Consider the following 19,770-nt stretch of genomic DNA (forward strand, 5'->3'; position numbering starts at 1 on the left):
GGTAAACCCACCTGGTTGGAGTCTGGAGATCTTTTTTAAGTAATTTAAAATAGATTAATTATACATTTAATTGTAAACAAATTAATAACAAACAAACAAAAACGTTAATTATTTTGTTAATTATTGTATTTCCTTATTTCCTTATATTGTCTGACATTGATAGTTAAAATTTGTTTTATTTCATCTGTTTGTTTGCTTGTGTTTTGTCTTGTTTTGCCTCTTTTTCACTCCCTTGTATTGTTATAGTGATTTATAATATAATATAATATTAATATTATAAATCCGGCATGAGATCCACTCCTCAGGGATCTGGATTACTGCTGTACACATGTATCACTATGAAAACATTTTAAAGCAAGACAGATAAAATTCATTTCAAACTCAAACTTATTTGTAATTATTACAATAGCAGTAATGTAAAACATCTCACTATGAATTTGTATTCAGTATTTAGCTTCTGATATCTCATTAGCAAAATAAACCTCTGTGTTGATGAAAATTCGATGTCATATGTAGGTGGAATTAAACCAGTTTAACAGGCAGGACAGCTGCAACTGCTGCAAAAGTGGAAAATAATGTTACTTCTCGTAGCAGATAAATCAGGTGTTTGGCTTCTGTATGAGGACGGTCTGACCTGCACCACAATCTGTGTGACACTGAGACCACAGAGGGAGACTCACACGTGGGGGCCGTCTCAATCAGCTCTAATGCAAAGTTCTGGTTAAACATTGGCCCAAAGTTTGCCTTCCGCCTTCTGTTGTTTTTACACTAAAGGTCCAGCAATTGTTACAGCCATTATTGACTTAGTAATTAAAGTATTTTAACGTGGGGATTCTGTAATCATTACATATGCCACCATCTGTCTCTGCTCCGCTGCATGAGCACCTGAAATGGATTTTTCCTCCTGAGTAGATAACGTATAAAAACCAATCAAGAGGGGAGGAGGGAGCGCGGCCGCGTCACCACCATTCACCCAAAACAGTCTGAGTCATGCAGATATGCACCTGCATTTACTGGGTTTTTGTTAAATATTAAATATTCAGCAGTGGCAGTTTTACATTTGATTTGATGAAGTTTGTCCCTGAACGTAAAGAGCCAAAAAGAATAGTATAGTATGAATAGTTGTTTAAAGAGTTTTCTGAAAACAAGCAGTAATTAGTCTAAAGTGTATTTGTAGTATTTTGTATATTTTCATTATGTATTTTCATATTTTCATTATACCATAAACAGTTGAACTGGAGGTTTTAACCATGTTATTACAGAAAGAGTATACTCTGTCATTAGACACATGATAATACAACATTCACAGACCGCCCACTGTTATTACTCACTTTCAAAAGAAATTAAAACCATTGTCCACAAAAGTAAAGCATATTTATATCAGGATTTAAAGAAGAATGTAAAACAACAGTGTATTTAACTTCATTTATCTTTCAGCTGACATAACTGGTGAACCTGATCCTGCTGGGCAACGTTACATTTCATCTGTGAAGCACAGTTTCATTTGGCGGAAAATATTGAGAGTCCTCAACTGTCTAAATGTATTAATTCATAGAATTCAACACGTGGAGAGCAAAAGTTTTAGTGGCTTTTTCTTTGGAGAGAACTATTAACTGGTACTGAATTACAATGTTCTTTCCAAGAAATGTCCTCATTATTAGGAAATTACTGACTGATAAACATAAGTGTTACCATGTCAGACATGAAGCCAGAGGAGGAGTTTGAAAGTGGTTGTTTCAGTGTCCAGAGATGGTCAAACTTTTTAAAATGCTTTTCCTGTCTTACAATAGGGAAACAATACAGTATAACAAGCGATACAATAGTTTCAATTCAAAAAGATGCTAAATTAAGATTTTGAATACAAATATCTTAAGATGCATCATGAATTATTTCTCTGCTATAAAACATTTAGCCCCCCTAAGATGGATTTTCTTCTCCTCTGAGTGAATTTAAAACATAAATCAGTCCCTGGTGGATAAAAGGTTTGACTGCAGTATGTTTTGTCAGAGGAAACACAACACACAACTTTAAATCTTGTGGCTTTATGATGTACCATCTGCTCCAGATTGACGAGGTGACATGTTTCCATGTTTCACCACGGTGTAACATTAACAGTTCATCCTCAGCCCTCCCTCTCACTCCTCTCGTAACATTTTGGTAAACACTTTTATCTTTGAGTCCTTTGTGCCGCAGACAAACCAAATAATTACAAATAAAAAGCTCCCAACTTTGATCCGCAGTCTTCGATTGTGACTCCGTCCTGTAATCTCAGAGTTCGGCCATTAAAGAGTCGTGTGTTTGACGCTTTGACAGGAGGTCTTTGAATCAGGGGAGATAAGGATCCTATTGAGGTCGGTTATTGACTGGAAGTCAATCTGCTGCAGACAAAAGCAAGAAAACAAACCGTTCCCAGTTCTCTTGTGTTCTGTTGGTTATCTCCATTACGACAGCAAATAAACAAACGGTTGAACATGCAACCAGAAGCAACATGATAACAACTCATGTGGTCAGAGCTGCTGCAGCAACTGGAGATGCTTCCTTTATGTTTTTAGCCACGTTAGCAGAACTCTGGATCATTTGGTCCGCTGGTTTCGTCCAGACTATCTCAGTATTCAGTGAAGGGATTGTAATGGAATTCCTGCTCAAGTGTTTATGATGCTCAGTTGATCGGTCTTTGACTTTGGTGATCCCCTGACTTCTCCTTTAGCGGCGCCATGAGGTTTTTACCTTTTAGTTGAATGTCTTGACAACTACTAGAATGAAATGTGGCGCAGACATTCACATCCCCTCAGTGTGAATAGTGATAACTGTGGTGATCCTGTGACTTTTCAGCAACCAACATCAAAATTTTACCTGCAAAACTCATTCTCGCTCCCATTAGCAACATCTGTGCTTTGTTTTTAGCGCAAATTAGATGACATAATAAACATTATTCTTGCTGAGCATCAGCATGTTAGCATTGAGCTAAACCCACTGGGATTAGCACAGAAAGTGTGGATTAACATTAGGGCTGCCGTTAATGATGATTATTATCATTATCAGTTAATATGTGGTCTAGTTTTTCAGTTAATTATTTCGTTTATAAAATGTCCACGATGAGTTTAAAATCATTGGTGTGTGAAACCCAAAGATACTCAGTTTGAAATAGTATAAATCAGAAGCCTTTGGCTCACTGGTGCAGCACCTGTGTGTCATGTCACTGTTAAACTGTCTCATCAAATAAAACATAGAAAATAAAAAAAAATCTTTAAAGAAATGGTTTATTGAATGAGTGATTAATTAACTGGTTGTTTCGGCACTAAGTGACTTGTCTAGAGGATGTCCAGTCTCTTAGGCTTTTTAACATTGAATCAATCCTCCTACTGTGAGTCAACAACGAAAGGTCTTCAAACCGAAGGGAAAAATCAAATAGTCTTATCACCAAACACAAACTGTTGTTCAGGTTGTTTCAGCTGCTCCGGCCAAACAGGAACCCTTTAGCTCTAAAGACTCTACAGAATTGTTCTCCGATCTGAGACTGCAGGAGAGAAAATACTCTTTACTTCGTCCCTCGATCACTCACCTTTATATTACCTGGCTAATGACTGCGTGTGTGGGCACAGCAGCTGTAAATAACTGTGCTGTCAGGCTGCTTTTCACTCCTGTCAATGAACAGAACACCACTTTGACTAGCAAAGATTTATTTACAACAATCTGCACACAGAGGAAATGGAAGTCCTCAGACGTCATTTAGGAACAAAAGCACTGTTTGTCATTATTTCCAGCCTGGAAAAATTACTGATTGAAAAATACAGTTGTGAATATGAGATAAATATCTGTGTCTGAGTGTGTTTAAGTACTGATCCCCATTTAAATAAATACCTTTCCTTTGTTCCTCTCTGTGTAGTATTTAATACAGCATGGAATCAAACAACTGACAGGTCTGTCTCAGTCTTTCTGTTTATATCCTGGCTTCCTTAGCCAAGGTTCATACAGTACCTTACAGTTATCTGGTGTCCAACTCCAAAACATCTGGACCGTTCTGCAGTGGGCGTTTCTGCATCACTGTACTCCTCCTGCTCCCATGAAGACGGTGTTGATGGGAGGCAGCGAGGACACCAAGTCCTGCACCTCCGAGGATGACGGCACTCGCTGCTGAGAGAGCAAAGAGTCCTGCGAGGTGAACGGAGACGGGACTCCAAACATGCAGGGAGCAGAGCCTGACGAGGGGAGGGAATGACCTGAGGAGGGAAAGGAAGAAGATTTAAATGCTTTACAGCAATGCATGTTATAATAGTTAGAATATAGTTCAGTGTTCGCCTTTACTCTCTATTTACTTTTATTTGTCTGCTGAGAAATTTAAACCTGCAATAACTTTTTTTGGCCACTCAGGGGCAGCAGAAACACCGTGTGAACACACCTTTAAAATATTATCAGTTAAGAGAGTGAATTTCTTCAACACATCCTGCAGTTGTAGAGAAACATTATCATTCATTTAGACTCTTTAGCTGCTAAATGCTCCACTATATTCACAAGCTAGTCCCTAACTGTGTCTGTCCTCCACACTGTACTCTGGCTCATTTAAGTAGCCCTGAATGTCTGATTCTAGCAGCAGACTGTTCAAATCGTTGACTTATGACGGGCGGATAAGAAATTACAGAAGCCCCAGAGCAAATGACTGAAAACCGGCAGAGCGTCCCTTAAAGATCCAAAGAAATCAGTGATAAATAACCAAGACCAATATCCAGAGAACTACATGAGTACAACAAAGAAATAATCAAAATAACTGTACATGCAAATGTAGATTAGCAGGAATCAGACCGAGGATGTTACAGCCTCAACCTGCATCTTCACCACAAAGCCCATAAACCTCAACAGTCACTTCATGGTTTCAGGACAATCTCACGTCTCAAACATTTTAACTCTGCTGTCATTATCCAGGTATTCAGTGTGGTGTTACGCCGATTGGTTGAACTGAATTCGACTCATCTTAAATAGATTATTTTGTGGATGTTTCAAGAACTAAAACATCCATCAGATACTTCAGGCGGCAGAGTGGAACTACCACAATCCTCAGCTGCTATCTTTTGTGAAAATATGAGCTATTTTTATAACTTCTTATCAATATAGACCCTAATTCGGGTTTTGCTGCGCTGACCTGCTCCAGTTTCGGCCTCAGTGAAATACGCTCCGGCCGGTTTCCTCCCCGGTTCGTCCAGGATGTTGAGCGGATCGTGGACTTCAGAGTACGTTGAAGGGAACGGGCGCAGACTGCCGACGGTGCTGATGACAGACACGTGCTGGTCGACCAGTGATGTCATGCGCTGGCTGTCCAGGTAACTGCTGTTGCCATAGTAACCTGCCACAGAAGGAAGGTTTGGCATTGAGTTCCTGATTTTTGTGTTGATAGTTTGTTTTGTGCACACAGAACAGAGGCTCACAGTCTGGGGATTGAGATCCATTAAGAGGTCATAAGAAAAATCTGAGGGGTCAGCAGATGATGAATCATATCTCCATCTCTACATATCCCATATCATGCAAAATGCCCTTTTCATGTGTCTAGAGACCCTCAAACTATGAGAAAAGAACATCCTCTCTCTTTTTCTTCTACTCAGTCTTTCAGTAAAGACATACACATATATTAATGTAAGTTTTCTTCTTTGAAATACTGGATTCTTTCACCTTTGCATGTTTCTAAAAAGCCTCCAAATGAAACACCCAGACAAGAATGAGGAAACGAATCACCTTCCCCTTCATTTTCAAGGGTCACAAGCCAAAAAGCCATAAAAGCCATGGTTGGGAACCGCTGACTTTAGACTTTAGAGAGTTTGTGTGATGACAAACACAGTTTACACTTGTTCTGCAACTGTGTTGTATGATTAAACCACAGGAAGTGGTGTGTTTTAGGTTTCTTTTACAAATCAATGAACACTTTATCATTTCACATTTTTTATCATTTTACAGTTGCACACATTTAAGTCTAATGCGTCTCTTTAGTGTCAGAAGTTGACTCTCTGCAGATATTTGCAGCTAAAAAGCACAGAAAAAACATGCAAAGTGTGTGTCAACGTGATTGTTTCTGCAGTGCAGCACAGAAAACAGGAGCACAGTCTGAGCAACAGACAGCTATGCTGCTCCGTGCTCCTGCACTGAGGGCACATTTATTTGGTATTACTGCAAAATTTGGGATCCTCATCAGAAGAAAAACTCTGTGGGACCCAACAGATGATGAAGCAAAGTTTAAGAGACTAAAATCCACATTAAAGCCACAGTCTGAGTTGGCCTTACCACCGTTTCCTGCAGCAGAGTACGTCTGCCCCTGACACCCACCACCCGTGGTGTTCAGTCCGGCCCCCACAAAGCCGAACCCCTCTGCCGGGTCCAGAATCTGAGCTGCAGTCTGAGCATCCAGTCCCTGTTCGGTCTGAGCTGGATCTGAGCCTGAGCTGTAGCCAGACGTGGGTCGAACTGCGGAGCCATAAGGTGTCAGGGAGCAGTTAGAGCTGTTAGAGGAGGGATGGTGATGATGATGATGGTGATGATGATTGTAGAACGCGTCTTTAGTGAGGTGCTGGTCGTTGAAGGAGGGGTACCGAGACAGATGGTAGGCCAGCGATGAAGCCTGAGACTGAACTGCAGCCAGACACTCGCTCTGAGTCTGAGGCCTGAAACACAGATCAGATCAAACATCTTCAGACTTCATGATGATAAAAAATACATTTCTCACACTTCTCCAAATAAAACTATAACAGTAGGATTGTTGCAGGTTTTTAAACAATAAAATTTTTGTTTTATTTTTTTAGTTTTAATAGTTTTATTTTTAGTGAAATTCAAAATAAAAGCTAAAAAAGTAAAGTTGGGTTTTTGTGTTTGTGTTAATGTTCAAAAAAGAGAAGCACATACTGTCAGATATTTATTTACATAATTAATATTATGCAAACTACCAAAATAAAGAGAAATAAAGAAATGAACCTGGAGGCTGATGCTGTTGATGCAACTGGTAACAAGGTTCTGCATAAATTAAGACTTAAAGCCTTTTAAAAGAAGTATAAGTTGAACATTTCAACACAACACCACCAGGATGCAGTGGAGGGAGAACACATTTATTTTCATCAGATAACTTTTCATCTCATAATAATCTGACAAAATGAAACATTATCATTTGTGTATGTTATTAAATTATGTATACAATCAAATAATAGTATTATAACGTCAGTAAGATCCCTGCAGTGTAAATACAGTAGCATAAGATGGACAGAGGTGAATGAAGCCGACCTGAGTGCAGGCTGGTAGTTTGAAGCCGAGGAGCAGCTGGCTGGAGGGAAGTAACCAGAGCTGGTCTGAGGTAAGCAGTGGTACAGGGTCTCCGGGTATGCAGAGCAGGGGCTGGGCTGGGTCATGGCACTGAGAGAAGACAAGCAGGAGGAAGAGGAGGAGGAGGAGGAGCAAGTGGAGGAAGTAGAAGTCGATGTCAGGGGTCTCCCCGTCATGGGCCCCTGGTTGATGACTGAGCCTCGGTGCACTAATGCTGCTGGAGAGATGGGGGGCGTCATGAGGGGGCCGCTGACCTGAGAGAAGTCCATCTGCCCCCCTGAGAGTGTGTGGAAAGAAGGAAAAGGGAATGAGACACTTCTGGAAGAAATCTTTTATTTAAAGCTGCAGTAATCAATATTTTATAATAGCAACAAAAGTATTTAGCAGCTAAAGAGCCAAATATTTCCTTCAGGAGTTGGTAGAGACCAAAATAGAGCTTCGAAGAAAATGAGTATTGGACTTTGTATCAGCTGGATGTGTTGATATGCAACTGTCTGCTAACACGTTCACCATAAGTATTTAAGATAACTAAGCTTGTTTTGCTTCTCCCAAGAGGCCAAAATGTGCAAAACTAGTAGTAAAAATACAAGACTGTGGCCACCATAAAAATGAGAGCATTGTTCAGATGTCTAAAATGACGTATTCACCTTTATCATCCATCACTTTTTACCAGTCAGCTCTGGTTTAGGCCTGGAGCTGCCTGCACAGACATTTAGCCAGTGCTGTGTTTAGTGGCAGCAATGAGACGTGAAGAAGTTTTATTTCACATGTAAAGACAAAAAAAGAGATGCCATCCGTGCTTTTTTTTTTAAAGCCGTTATCTCAAAATCACAGCTTTTTTAAAACTGTATCTTATTTCCTCGTGATAGTGGGTCAGTTTATCTCTCTAAAATATCCACGTTGCTAGACACACATCGCTCAGCACACACAGCTCAGATCCATCTTTGACCATGTGTCAGTGTCACGCTGGCAGGCAGTCCTTTTGCTCACAATAAAACCACTATCCTGTACACATTAGGGTGCATGATAGTACATCAGGAGCAGGAAAGCAATGGATCATTAACAAAATATGACTTTTAATAGTAACAAGTGATAAACACGACAAGTAACAAGAGGAAACAACCTTATGTTTTCTCATGATTATCTCCTTATCTTGACATAACAAAGCTCATTTTCTCAAGATAATGAAACAACTGACTTGATTGAGTGATTTTAAAATAATGAAATGAAAAAAAATATTTGCAAGCATGGCTGTTCTCAGCTTCCACACCAATGACTTTATAAGAACTGAATAAAATGGGAATTTTTAATTTGTGATTGGATGAAATTCCTTCAACCAAGACAGCGACTATGAGGGCAGTTATCACAAGATGTTTTACCATCATTTATCATCCTCATATCATAAATCCAAAGGACTGATTAATTAAACAGGTTTTAAGTGTCATTATTCATGAAAATATAGTTTAAATGTAATACAGTTGCTCCGTCTTCTTCCTGATGTGTTACGCTGGTTAGTAAACAATAAAATAATGTGTTACTCTGGTGCTTCCCTCACCTGAAACCGTGAAGCCAGCAGACTCGGCCCCCTGATAGATGACTGTGCTCGTCTCCAGACTCTGCTGCTGATTGGTGGACAGAGACATGTAGGCGTGCTCTCCCAGAGACTCGTTCTTCACTGATTGGTCAGAGGCGGCGCCGGCCTTGTTGCGATTAGCGAGGAAGCAGGAACTGGGAGAGGCCATGAGCGCTGCTTTACTGGCATCTGAAAAGGGACAACGTTGGCGTCACGTGATGTTATGTTGTATGTGGAGATGTGCAGTAAGAACGACAAAGCTAAAACATTAAAATCATTCATTCATAGTATGAAAGGTGGACAATTTCATGTGAATTCAATCTCAACTTTACAATCATGTAAAAGCACATAAATTGTTTATATTTCTTATTGCTTATTATTTTTGTCTATTTTGTTCTTCTGTTTATTTTCCCTCACCAATATTTCTATTTGTAAGTATTTGTCTCTGTGCTTTTCACCGCCGAAAATCCTGAGCAGATTTGAGTCGAGTTCTGTGTTTTGATGCTTGATACCTGCATTTTTCATGTATTTGTCCAGCAGGTTCTGCAGGTCCTGCTCCTTGTCGTTGTTGAACTGAGTTTCCAGGGCCAACAGGATGTATTCGTCTAACAGCATCCTGATCAGATGGAAGGAGCCTGTCGATGGCAAAATGCATGTGAGGAAAATAAAAAGAGTCAGTCATGACAGAATGATACTCAGACCTTTGAGGTGAGACTACAGCTGAGCTCTTCCTCTTTACCTCCTGTTTGACCTTTAGGACCAAGCTGCTCTTTGTTTGACCTGCAGGGTCGCAGGTTTAAAACCTTCTGTGTGTGTTTGAGCTTCACTGGGACTTCAAAGTGTGTGTGTGGGGGGGGGGGTACCAAATGGTTGGTGTTTATTCACGTACACGTACTCAGTGTGCATGTGTTTGAACAGAGAGCACGCAACCAGCAGATAACACTTTGTTTAATCAAGGCAAGTCTGGCCATTACACTTTATGGCACTATTGTAGCAATCTGCTCAGAGCTGGCTTGTATTAGCCTCTGTGTGTGTGTGTGTATGTGTTTGACACATCCTGTAGACTAATGGAGAAAAAAAGAGCACAAAATTAATTAGCTGAGTAACCTTTATTAATATCAGCACGGTGGCATTATGCTCAGTGTGTAGCTTATAAAAATGTTGCTTTAATATCGTCTGATTAACTGATACTCAGACTAGTTATATTTTCTGTAAACTCTGTTGTTTCTCATCCTCCCTCTGGCATCTTTGAGTTGAAAGAAATTGGGGATGGAGGAGGTATTCAGACTCTTTACATTAGTAAAAGTACAAATGCCACACTGTAAAAGTACTCCAATCCAAGTAAAATAATCAGAATAATGTACTTAAAGTATTAAAAGTAGAAGCACTCAGGGCAGAAAAATGCCCTCTGTGGGTGGGGAAAGTGAAAAACGTACCCGTCCTTCATTATTACCACTGAAGTAAAACACTTCAGTCCATCTGCTCCAGTGGAGCTGCTCATTAGCAAACAGATCACACTGGGATTTTACTTCCAGGTGTGAATGTGTGTAACTGTGTCGGTGTGTGTGATTCCTGGTGTTCCTGCACAAGAGACTCTGTCAATAAAACATATTTGAAGGTTGAAGAAAATGATTGTGTGTAGTCATTTTTTTTAAACACTCTTTCGCTCTGTCACAGGACATAAATAGAAATAAACAAAAATAATAATATTGGGGGAAGGGCAGGTGGCCTTTCACCACCCCACCACACCTATCCCCCGCTGGGGCTTCTGGGTATGCTGGGTGTCCTGATCTGCCCTCATCCACTGCTGTTTAATGTGATATTAATTATTATAATGTTAATTTTTATGTTAGATTAAATGGTATTGGATATGGTGATGATAATCACAAAATCATTATGTTATCATTGTTATTGTTATTATTAGTAGTTGTTGATGTTGTTACATTACATATTTATTGTCACTATACCATTAACAACCATACTTTTTTCCTTATTTTTCATCTTTTCCTCTCCCTTTCACACTATGTAGACGCATATAGCTGCCTGCCAAATGTTCACACACACACACACACACACACACACACTGCCCATACATATTATTATTATTATTATTATTATTTGATGTCACTCCTTTTCACCTATTAAAAAAGGGAAATAAATGGAAGGATTTGCAGCTTCTTAAATGTTCTTACCGAAGCTAGAGGCGTTGTTGAGTGTGAGGTTGTGCATCACTCTGGCACCGAAGAAACTCCACCTGAGGAGGAAGTCCTGAGCTCGCTTCTTCACCGATCGACCGGTCTGCTTACCAGGCTGATCACAGACAGAAGAGGAGAAGAAGAAAAAGAACTGCTTAGCTGCACAATAGAACATCTGCATGACGAATACAATCACACACAGATGGACAGCTGTTACCTTGATGACTTTATGCTCCACCACAGAGTCCAACCACTCGATGAAGGACTCCACTGTGGCGTTCTTTCTCAGCAGCTCCTTAAGCTCCTGAAAGACGGTGATGGAGTCATCTGGAAATAGAGAGAGAGCACAGGAAGAGACTTTACCATCAATACAAGAGATTTTCATTCGTATTGAAGCAACAGAAACGGCTGCTGGTTGTTTCTTTAACGCTGTAAAAACAAGTCAGATCAGCAAATGGATTAACTTATACTGGCCTTTTATGAATAATCTGCTATAATAACTTTCCTGCTGAGTTACAATGATTAATGTAAATACATGAATATTCAGTTTTAATCAGGTTGATGTGGGAAAATGTAAGCTACATAGTCAGTAGCTTTCTCACACTCAGAGTAGATGTCAGGGTCCTGGTCTCCAGTTGTGTTTATGCTGAGCAAAGGCTGCGAGCTGATGCTGCTGAGATCCACATTGTCGATATCGAGCACCATGCTGGTCACCACAGCCTGGTCAAACAGCGCCGGCCGGGCTATCTGGAAGAAAGAGGAGATGAATGCAGACCTTTAGAAGTACACTGTAAACTACAGAACCTATTCTGATGTTCGGTAAATGTTGTACCTGCGCCAGGTGTAAGAACGAAGTCTGTCTCTTCAGGGAGGAAACAAAATGGCGTGCTATGGGGAGTTTCTTGGCTGCAAGGCATTCTGGGAGGTTCTCCAGGGATGAGGCTAGCCAATGCTCCCAGTGTTTGGCAAAGTTGCGGATATCTGCCAAGAGACTGATGAACAACATTTAGACAGATCTCTTCTCTGTTCCCTATTGGCTAATGGATTCTTTAATTAATCATTTGCTGCTTTTATCTCCATTTATATCATCACACCTTCTCCACTTATCTAAAACCTGCATCCTTGTGTCGCTAAAGGAAGGGAAGTAAAGGAAGTGGGCACCCTTGTGTTGTTACTGATGGGAATGATTGCTTTTCCAGGACAGGGAAGGGTTTTATGGCGGTTTATGGGAAATACACATCAGGTTTGTTTAGCACCAGTGATGTTGATGCCACTTTTGTTACAAAGAGCCTCAGCGTGTCTCAGTGTGTCGTTGTGTTATTGTGAAATTAGTTGAGCAGTAACAAACCTTTCAGGCATCTCCTGCATTGTAGCGGGAATCAGAACATCGGTTAAAACCTGAGAAAATAAGGAACACAGGCTGCGAATTCAGTTATCGTCTTTATCGCTGAATTATCCTCCCTTATGTCACTCCTAAAGTTTGCTTTCTCTGTGCAAAAAACATGAGCTGTAAGGCAGCAATGTATCAACTTGGAAATGATTTTAATGTTTTGTGGATTTTCTTCACAAAGTTAAAGTTAGGTTAATTTTTCCACATCCAAAGTAAGAGGTAACTTCAGTTATCCTAACTTCGGGTACCTGTTTTAGTGCAGAGAGCAGCATCTTACCTCTTAAAGGAAAAAAAAGATGGCTGCTTGCACTCAATGCTACTTGTGATTAAAAAATGATAAAGCAAACATCCTAATATATGGAACCGTTGGCCAAAAGATGCCATGGGATGAGCTGAAAAAGTGGAAAATTTCAAGCTACCTGACTCTTGATATGAATCCAAACAGGAACATATTATGATAGAAAGGAGTCTGAGTCACTTTTCAACCTGCACACTTCTGCTGCTGGTGTTCTGTGTAAAAGAAAATCCAAAATCAGTTTTTTCTAACAACCTTATAGAGAATGGAGTCACAGACGCAGAAGATGTCGACTATAACAGGGTTCTCCAGCAGTGGCAGCAGGTGGTCGGGCATTCCCTGCCAGAAGTGGAGCAGAAAATTCTGGATCTGCAACAAGACGTTTGAAGAGTTTTATCAGTTTGAGTGGATGCTGTAAGAACAATACAATGCTGGTCTGCAACAGTAAGTATCACCTCCTCAAAGTTGACATTAATGGCATTGTCCAGGATGCACTGGCAGTGTGTTTTATACATCATGATCAGAGTGTCCACCTGCAAAGGCACAATGAAGAGGAGCAAAGTACAATGAAACCAGTTACAGCCCATTATACAACTACTGTGAAAGTAATACTGTAAAGTTGTTGGTACAAAAAATGTTCTTACTTACTGAAAAACTTACTGTGAGTAATGGCTATAATGCTTTAAGGTATTTCCACTAGATTAAAGTAGACCAACCACTGACAGGCTCAGATTGTTATTCAAAGTATCTGGAAGGATCCCTACCATTGTACCACACTAATCACACCCGCCAGGCTCTGTTGACAAAAACAATCATTTTACACAGGAGATACTTGCCTACCACTGTCCCGATCATTTGGTTTGTTTGTGTTATTGTGTGACTTTAGTGTTTTTAAAAGGTTATTTCAGATCCAACACAATATTTGTGTAACACACAATAACGTAAACAAACTAACCAGTTGATGCAACAGTAGACAGCTGACTCCTGTGTTCTGCAAGGTAAAATTAATGTTTTTGCCAATGTGGTCTGGCGGGTTTGAATAGTGCATCTTCTGGTAAACAAAAGGGATCTTACAGGTCTGTCTTTTTCCATAATGTTGTCACACACTTAGAGTAACAATATGAGCCTGTCAGTGAAGAAACAGTGAGCGTGCTTTGATTGGGCACAGTTGCCCTAAAGGATTACATTGCATCCATTACAGCACATTTAAAGCTCATTTGTGGCTGCTGGCTGAGGTGATCACTGGACCAGTGCCAAAAGTTTTTGTACTTCATTTCTAACCCTCTAAAGTTTAAAAATTGTGGTGTCATCCTTCAATACTAAACACATTTTCTATTCATGGTTGTCAAAATGCATATTCAAAAGTTTAAAAGTTTTGTCAGCAGGCAGAAAGACATTGCTAAGCTCCTTGACTATTTACAGCAAATACATAATAACTGATATCTCAAAATTAATCAATAACTACCACCAACCTTTTCTCTGGAGATATTTCCCTGCAGCAGAAGATGTTGAGCGTTTGGGAAATCCGGGAGCAACGTTCCAGTTTTAGAGCTCAAAGAATATTTCCTGGTGAAACCTCCCTGAAAAATCAAACATCAGGCCCCTTTTCTTTTAATTGATCTTGACACTATTGATTTTGTTTCTATAAAGAGGAACTTTGAAAATCTTGTTTTTGCTGACTCTGTGACATCACAGGTGGGTGTGGCTACAGGTGCTACAGAGTATTTCAGTATGTCATGTTATTAATTTATGTAATGCTGATGGCTGAGGTGTCAGATTTCTAAAGGAAATCCTTAAGGATGGAGGAGCACTCTTTAAGGGAAGGTAGCACCTACCAGGGTTCCCACTCTAAAGTCAAATCTAAAACTTCCTCACTTCTCCTTGGCTCTCCGTGACTAAAACGCTGAATTTCCATGAACTATAAATGTAACATGAGATGCAGAAAAATGGCAAGAAGATAACTAACATTACCATTTGCACTTACCTCGTTCTTTAGCTTGCTCCCTGAAAATCTGTGGTCAAAGAGAAACAGGTTTGATCTCAGATGATTTTAAAATATAAACACATCCATAAAGAGGAAAGAAAACACAGTATGAAGCTATAAAACATGATTTTGAATAAATGTCATTACTTTTAGAGAAAGTAATAACATTGAGATATGCAAGACGAAGGAAGGAAAAAAAGAAGAGGAAGGAGAAGGAAATCCTGTTAAATGTATTGTTACCTGGTCAAACCTTTTCCAGAATACACAGAGTGATAGTAAGCGCTGCTTTCTTTGATGCCAATTCCATAGTAATGATATCTGACAATAAAAACAAGATAATGATATCAGATAAGTGGTAATCATGCCGTGCAATGTTTTAATTCCACACTACAACAACATTTTGGAGCTCCAGGTCGTATGACAACTTTTTTGCAAACATTCAAACTATATAAATGGATGAGATTGAGTTTTTGTGTGTACTTTGAATGTCCTCTGGTGCCCAGCCTTCTTGTTGTCAGAAGAGGAAACTTCTGTCGAATCGTCTGATGAGAAAAGGAGACACATAAACATGGTGTCGCCTGAATGACAAATAAAAATTGAACAGAGAAATCTCTTATTCTTATATCTTATATCTATCTTATATATATTATAACATATTGGACGGTGAAGATGTCTTCTGGCTATCTATGCAAACACACACACACACCTTTCCAAATGTAGCAGCACAAGCCGGCTCTAGTTTCTCTTTCCTGCAGAAGTCCAGGTAGTGAGCGTAGAGGATACACCGAGGCAGACACACTCCTTCACACACTATGTAATTCTCCTCCAGCCTGTTGGAACATATCAAAGAGAAACTCCCTCCTGTAATCACCACAAGAATTAGCAGCAACATATAAAACCCTTTCAAACACAGGTCTTAACGTGTATCACTGCCCATATCTAACTAACACGTCATATAAAGCTGGATTCAGCACAGTCACATCCTTCTAACTAACCCTGACTGGTGTATCTGGAGCAATCCTAGTGGAAGCTGCCTAAAAGAAAGTGAATACATTTATCATAGCCCTTAATATTTGATATTTCTGCTCATTACACTGCTGTGTTTGTAGCACTGTATTTCCTCAGTGCACCCAGATATTCACATTCAGTTTTTTAAACATGTAAAGGAACTTCTCGTTCAATGAATCAGAGCTTGCATCACGAAATTACATGTGCAAGTATACAAGTGTATCATCTCACATTCTGTTAAGGTTTTTTTGGGATTTGTGTTGGTGTGTCACAATATCTGTCAATGTAACCACTTTTGCAGTAAAATATTTGCATTCAAGAATCCATTTAATATGTGGGAGAGGATGAAAAACATTGTTGCGCTTTGCTCCACTATGATTTTGGGTGAATATTAAATGAATCCTTTCCTTTGCAGTTCACAGAATAATTTCTGCTACGACAAGAAATAAGAGTTTTTGTAGAGAAATTCAAAGTTGCTGTAAGTCTTAACAGACGACGTGCAGGGTTTTTTGTGTCCTATCAGTTAAAAAGTTCCTTTTATTGACTCAGAGGTTCTTCCACCACCCACCAGCATCCTGCAGCAGTGGAAATACATTTACTCAAGTAATGTATTTACAAATTAGAGGCACTCTTACTTTATTATTAGTGTTTCCATTTTATGCATCTTTATACTTCTATTCCACTATATCTTAGAGGCAAATATTGTACTTTTTACTCCACTACATTTGTCTGTCAGCTTTAGCTACTTTTCACATTTTTCATCCCCTTCCTGTCCAGTGTAAACCACATATCTCAAAGGTTGATGATTATAAATTTGAACTTTCCTGTTAAACCGAATGATGAAGTGTTCCTTTATAGGCTGAGAGAAGTCCCCTCCTTCTTAAATTAAACAATAAATCATTTAAAACCCCTCTTGGATTGGAAAATGCAGCGTCACAAAGCTGAAAACATTCTATGCTGAAATAGTTGACTTGATGATTATACAGACCATGATGCACTGCTGGAGGTAAAGTAGTTCAAATGAGCAACTACAGCAGTAAAAGGCAGCATATACATTAACACTTGCACCATTTTACTGCACAAGGAGTACTTTGCAGTGCTCTTACCACTGCAGAGTGAGTTGTGTCTGTTTCTTCTTGTCCTTGATGATCTGACTGATAGTTTTTCTTGAGGACGAGATGCTCTGCTTGATGGTCAGGTCCGGGTTCAAGTCCACCAGGTCCTGGTCTTCCTCAGAGGACGGCGTCTCGTTACTGTCCTCCGCTTCTGAGGAGGCGTAAAGACAAATAGCAGAGCAGAGATCATCAGAGGAGACGAGTGTGCTGACTTCAATAACCACACATAACTTGACTTTTTTCAGTGTGGTTTACACACACACTGGTCTGTTCAGGTCACTGTCTACATCAGGCCGACCTCGCTGCACCACAGCTTCTTCTTCTCTTGTGTAACTTCAGCTAAAACCATTCAGAATATTTTATGTAAAAACCCTGAATTATTTCAGAGCAGCGTCTGAGGCCAGATTCTGCACTGCATTGATCTTTCCTTAATAATGGAACATTTTTACATTTTATTTTTTACATAAATTCCAGTTTTCTGTGTTTTTTTTTTTTAGCTTTCAATCTCTCCATCAACCTCACAAGCCTCAGACATCCCCTTCTAAAATCTACAGCTCTTATCTTTTAATCGAATCATCTGCTTTGAGGATACTGTCAAAAAATATTTTCAAGGGACTGTTTGAATCAAAGAATTAACATTTTTTCTCCCTGCAAACTAGAACAAAGGACACTGGTTAGTTAAAACAAAAAACAGACAAACCTAAACACTATTAATGTCATGTCATGATGATTTAACACAAAGAAAACAGTCATTTCAATAACTAATAATAATAAGGCACTGATTAACTAATGTGAAGATGCTTCAAGAGCACATATAACTCGTACATATCCACCAGACAGTGTAATATCAACATGAGTTTGTAAGTTTATCATTTGAAACAAAAATATAATAATAGTATACTATGATAGTATATGAATCATGGCAGCTCAACACTATTTTTGCAGATTTTTCCAAATTTTCTGATACAATAACAGACAGACTACGGTAAAGTGCTGTAGTGCTTATGGAGAAGTAGTATTACAGTTTACACGTATCTGTGTGAAGGTGAACCACCGCTCCCTGACTGTATTTGTTTCATTTATTTGAGTCTTTCCTTAGTGATTCTTCTACTTTATTCACGTACAAATGACTGATCTCCCCTCCTGTTTATGTGTATTCATTGTCTTCCTCATTCACCTGAGGGCCGAAAAGGTTTGTGAGGAAGCTCAATGGGATCTTGCTGTTAGTTCAGCAAAGCCTGTTGTTGCAGCGCCACCATGTGGTCAACATCTGCCACTTTTTGCCACAGTTTTTGTGGCAGTTTTTACCAGAAAACAGGACAAGATGACGATGAAGACACAAGAAGGATATTGTTTTACAACAGAACATGTTCCCGCCCAACTGGCCTGAACTTCCAACAACAATAATACTTAATTTACTGAGAATGATTGTTCCTTCTACCTGATTTAATCCCTGAATCCTCCTCCTGATGAAAACGTGTCTGTTTGCTGAAATCTGTGTGTGTTTCTTCTGGTGAGCTGCACACAGTCTTGGTTAGAGAGTGAATGAGAAACACCCCATCCTTGGCTGAACTCTCACTGCTGCGTTTCATCGGCATAGTCGCATAAAACAAATGTTGATGGACAAATCAGCCAAAGACAACAAAAAAGAAAACGTGTCAGGTGGTGGAAAAACAGCCCCCTAAAGCTCATTTGTCCTTAAGACTGCGATTCAGCTCTGGACACAATCTTTAAACGCTGTTTGTCAATCCCACTTTCGCACAAGTCCAGGAAAAGACAAAAAAGAAAACCATGTCCAGCATTTTGGTGCAAGAGAAGTGGAAAAAACTGCACTGTTGATAAACCTGAGGGAGCACCTCAGACTAATAAAGCTGTTCTCTGGGAAGGCAGAGCTAATGAAGCCGTGGATGCATTCATCATATTTACAGAAGACTGGGACTAATCCAGGTGATTAATGATTAACAGAAAAACCCTCATCCATCTGTCTATCCATCCATCCTGCCTCCCACAGTCAGCTGGCACTTTACTTTAAGTTATACATACATAAAAACCAGTAGGGATTGAAGTCAGAAGCATCTATTTTGCCTTCACTTTATTTAGCTTTAAAAACTTAAATACCTGTTTATGCATTTTGACTGGATATTATTGTGTTAGCCTGTTTATGGATTCATATGAAGCTCAATGAGACTTTTATCTGCGTTGAAATAAAGGGAAAAAAAGACAGATGTTTTGTTTCAGTTGCAACTAATGATTCTTTTTCATTATCCACTAATCTGTTGATTAGTTTTTTTGATTAATTGATTAATTTTCTGGTTTATAAAGTGTCAGAAAATGACAATTTCCTACAGTCAAAGATGACATCATTAAGAAATCACTTTATAAATTAGAGCTGCAACTAATGAGTATTTTCCAATGAGTTCTTTGGTCTATAAAATGTCAAGCACGTCAAGCAGTGCTTTCAAAAGCCCAGGATGACGTCCACAAATGTCTTGTTTTGTCCACAACCCAAAGATGTTCACTTTACTGTCATAGTGCAGCACTGAAACCAATCGGTTAATCCACTATCAAGATAGAAGGCGATTAATTTATAGTTGACAACTGATCGATTAATTATAAATTATTTGTTTCATCTGAACAACACTCCAAAATTCAACACAACAGCATAAAAACAGAGAAGCTAATTATCAAAGTTATGCAGCTTGAACCAGATTTAGCTTAATGCATAATTTACATGATAAAGCCAGTCAAAAGAAAAAAGTCTAAGTCTGTAATGTAAACCTACTGTAAAGATTATATTAGCCTAATTATTATTATTTTTAGCCCTATAAAAAACAGATCTAAACAGAACTCAGATGTAAAACAATCCCAAGGATCTCATTGGTGGAGAAGCAGGAAGTGAGATCACCTTAGCAACCTG

At 39.3% G+C, this 19,770-nt stretch overlaps 1 protein-coding gene across 1 annotated transcript; it reads right to left on the reverse strand.

Annotated features, from left to right (window-relative positions):
- Positions 1 to 4,041: 4,041 nt before the first annotated feature.
- rfx6 (regulatory factor X, 6) lies at positions 4,042 to 18,451 on the reverse strand. Its single transcript, XM_070849781.1, has 20 exons — positions 18,295 to 18,451; positions 16,845 to 17,004; positions 15,437 to 15,560; positions 15,211 to 15,272; positions 14,971 to 15,048; positions 14,731 to 14,758; positions 14,219 to 14,326; positions 13,202 to 13,279; positions 13,002 to 13,115; positions 12,410 to 12,459; positions 11,894 to 12,053; positions 11,664 to 11,808; positions 11,279 to 11,388; positions 11,059 to 11,176; positions 9,379 to 9,501; positions 8,849 to 9,055; positions 7,255 to 7,570; positions 6,268 to 6,644; positions 5,138 to 5,338; positions 4,042 to 4,199 (listed from the first exon to the last, which is right to left on the reverse strand). The coding sequence occupies exons 1-20, from the start codon at positions 18,449 to 18,451 to the stop codon at positions 4,042 to 4,044; spliced, it is 2,874 nt and encodes a 957-aa protein (XP_070705882.1).
- Between the last annotated feature and the right edge of the window lie 1,319 nt (positions 18,452 to 19,770).

The sequence above is a fragment of the Pempheris klunzingeri genome, chromosome 18 (genome assembly GCF_042242105.1).
Source record: "Pempheris klunzingeri isolate RE-2024b chromosome 18, fPemKlu1.hap1, whole genome shotgun sequence".
Classification (NCBI taxonomy): Eukaryota; Metazoa; Chordata; class Actinopteri; order Acropomatiformes; family Pempheridae; genus Pempheris; species Pempheris klunzingeri.

Coding starts and splice junctions, on each gene's coding strand:
- rfx6 (XM_070849781.1), bottom strand. CDS start 18,451: ATGCCGATGAAACGCAGCAGTGAGAGTTCAGCCAAGGATGGGGTGTTT. Junction 14,327..14,730: donor GGAGCAAGCTAAAGAACGAG/GTAAGTGCAAAT, acceptor TTGATTTTTCAG/GGAGGTTTCACCAGGAAATA. Junction 4,200..5,137: donor TGAGGCCGAAACTGGAGCAG/GTCAGCGCAGCA, acceptor TCCCCTCGTCAG/GCTCTGCTCCCTGCATGTTT.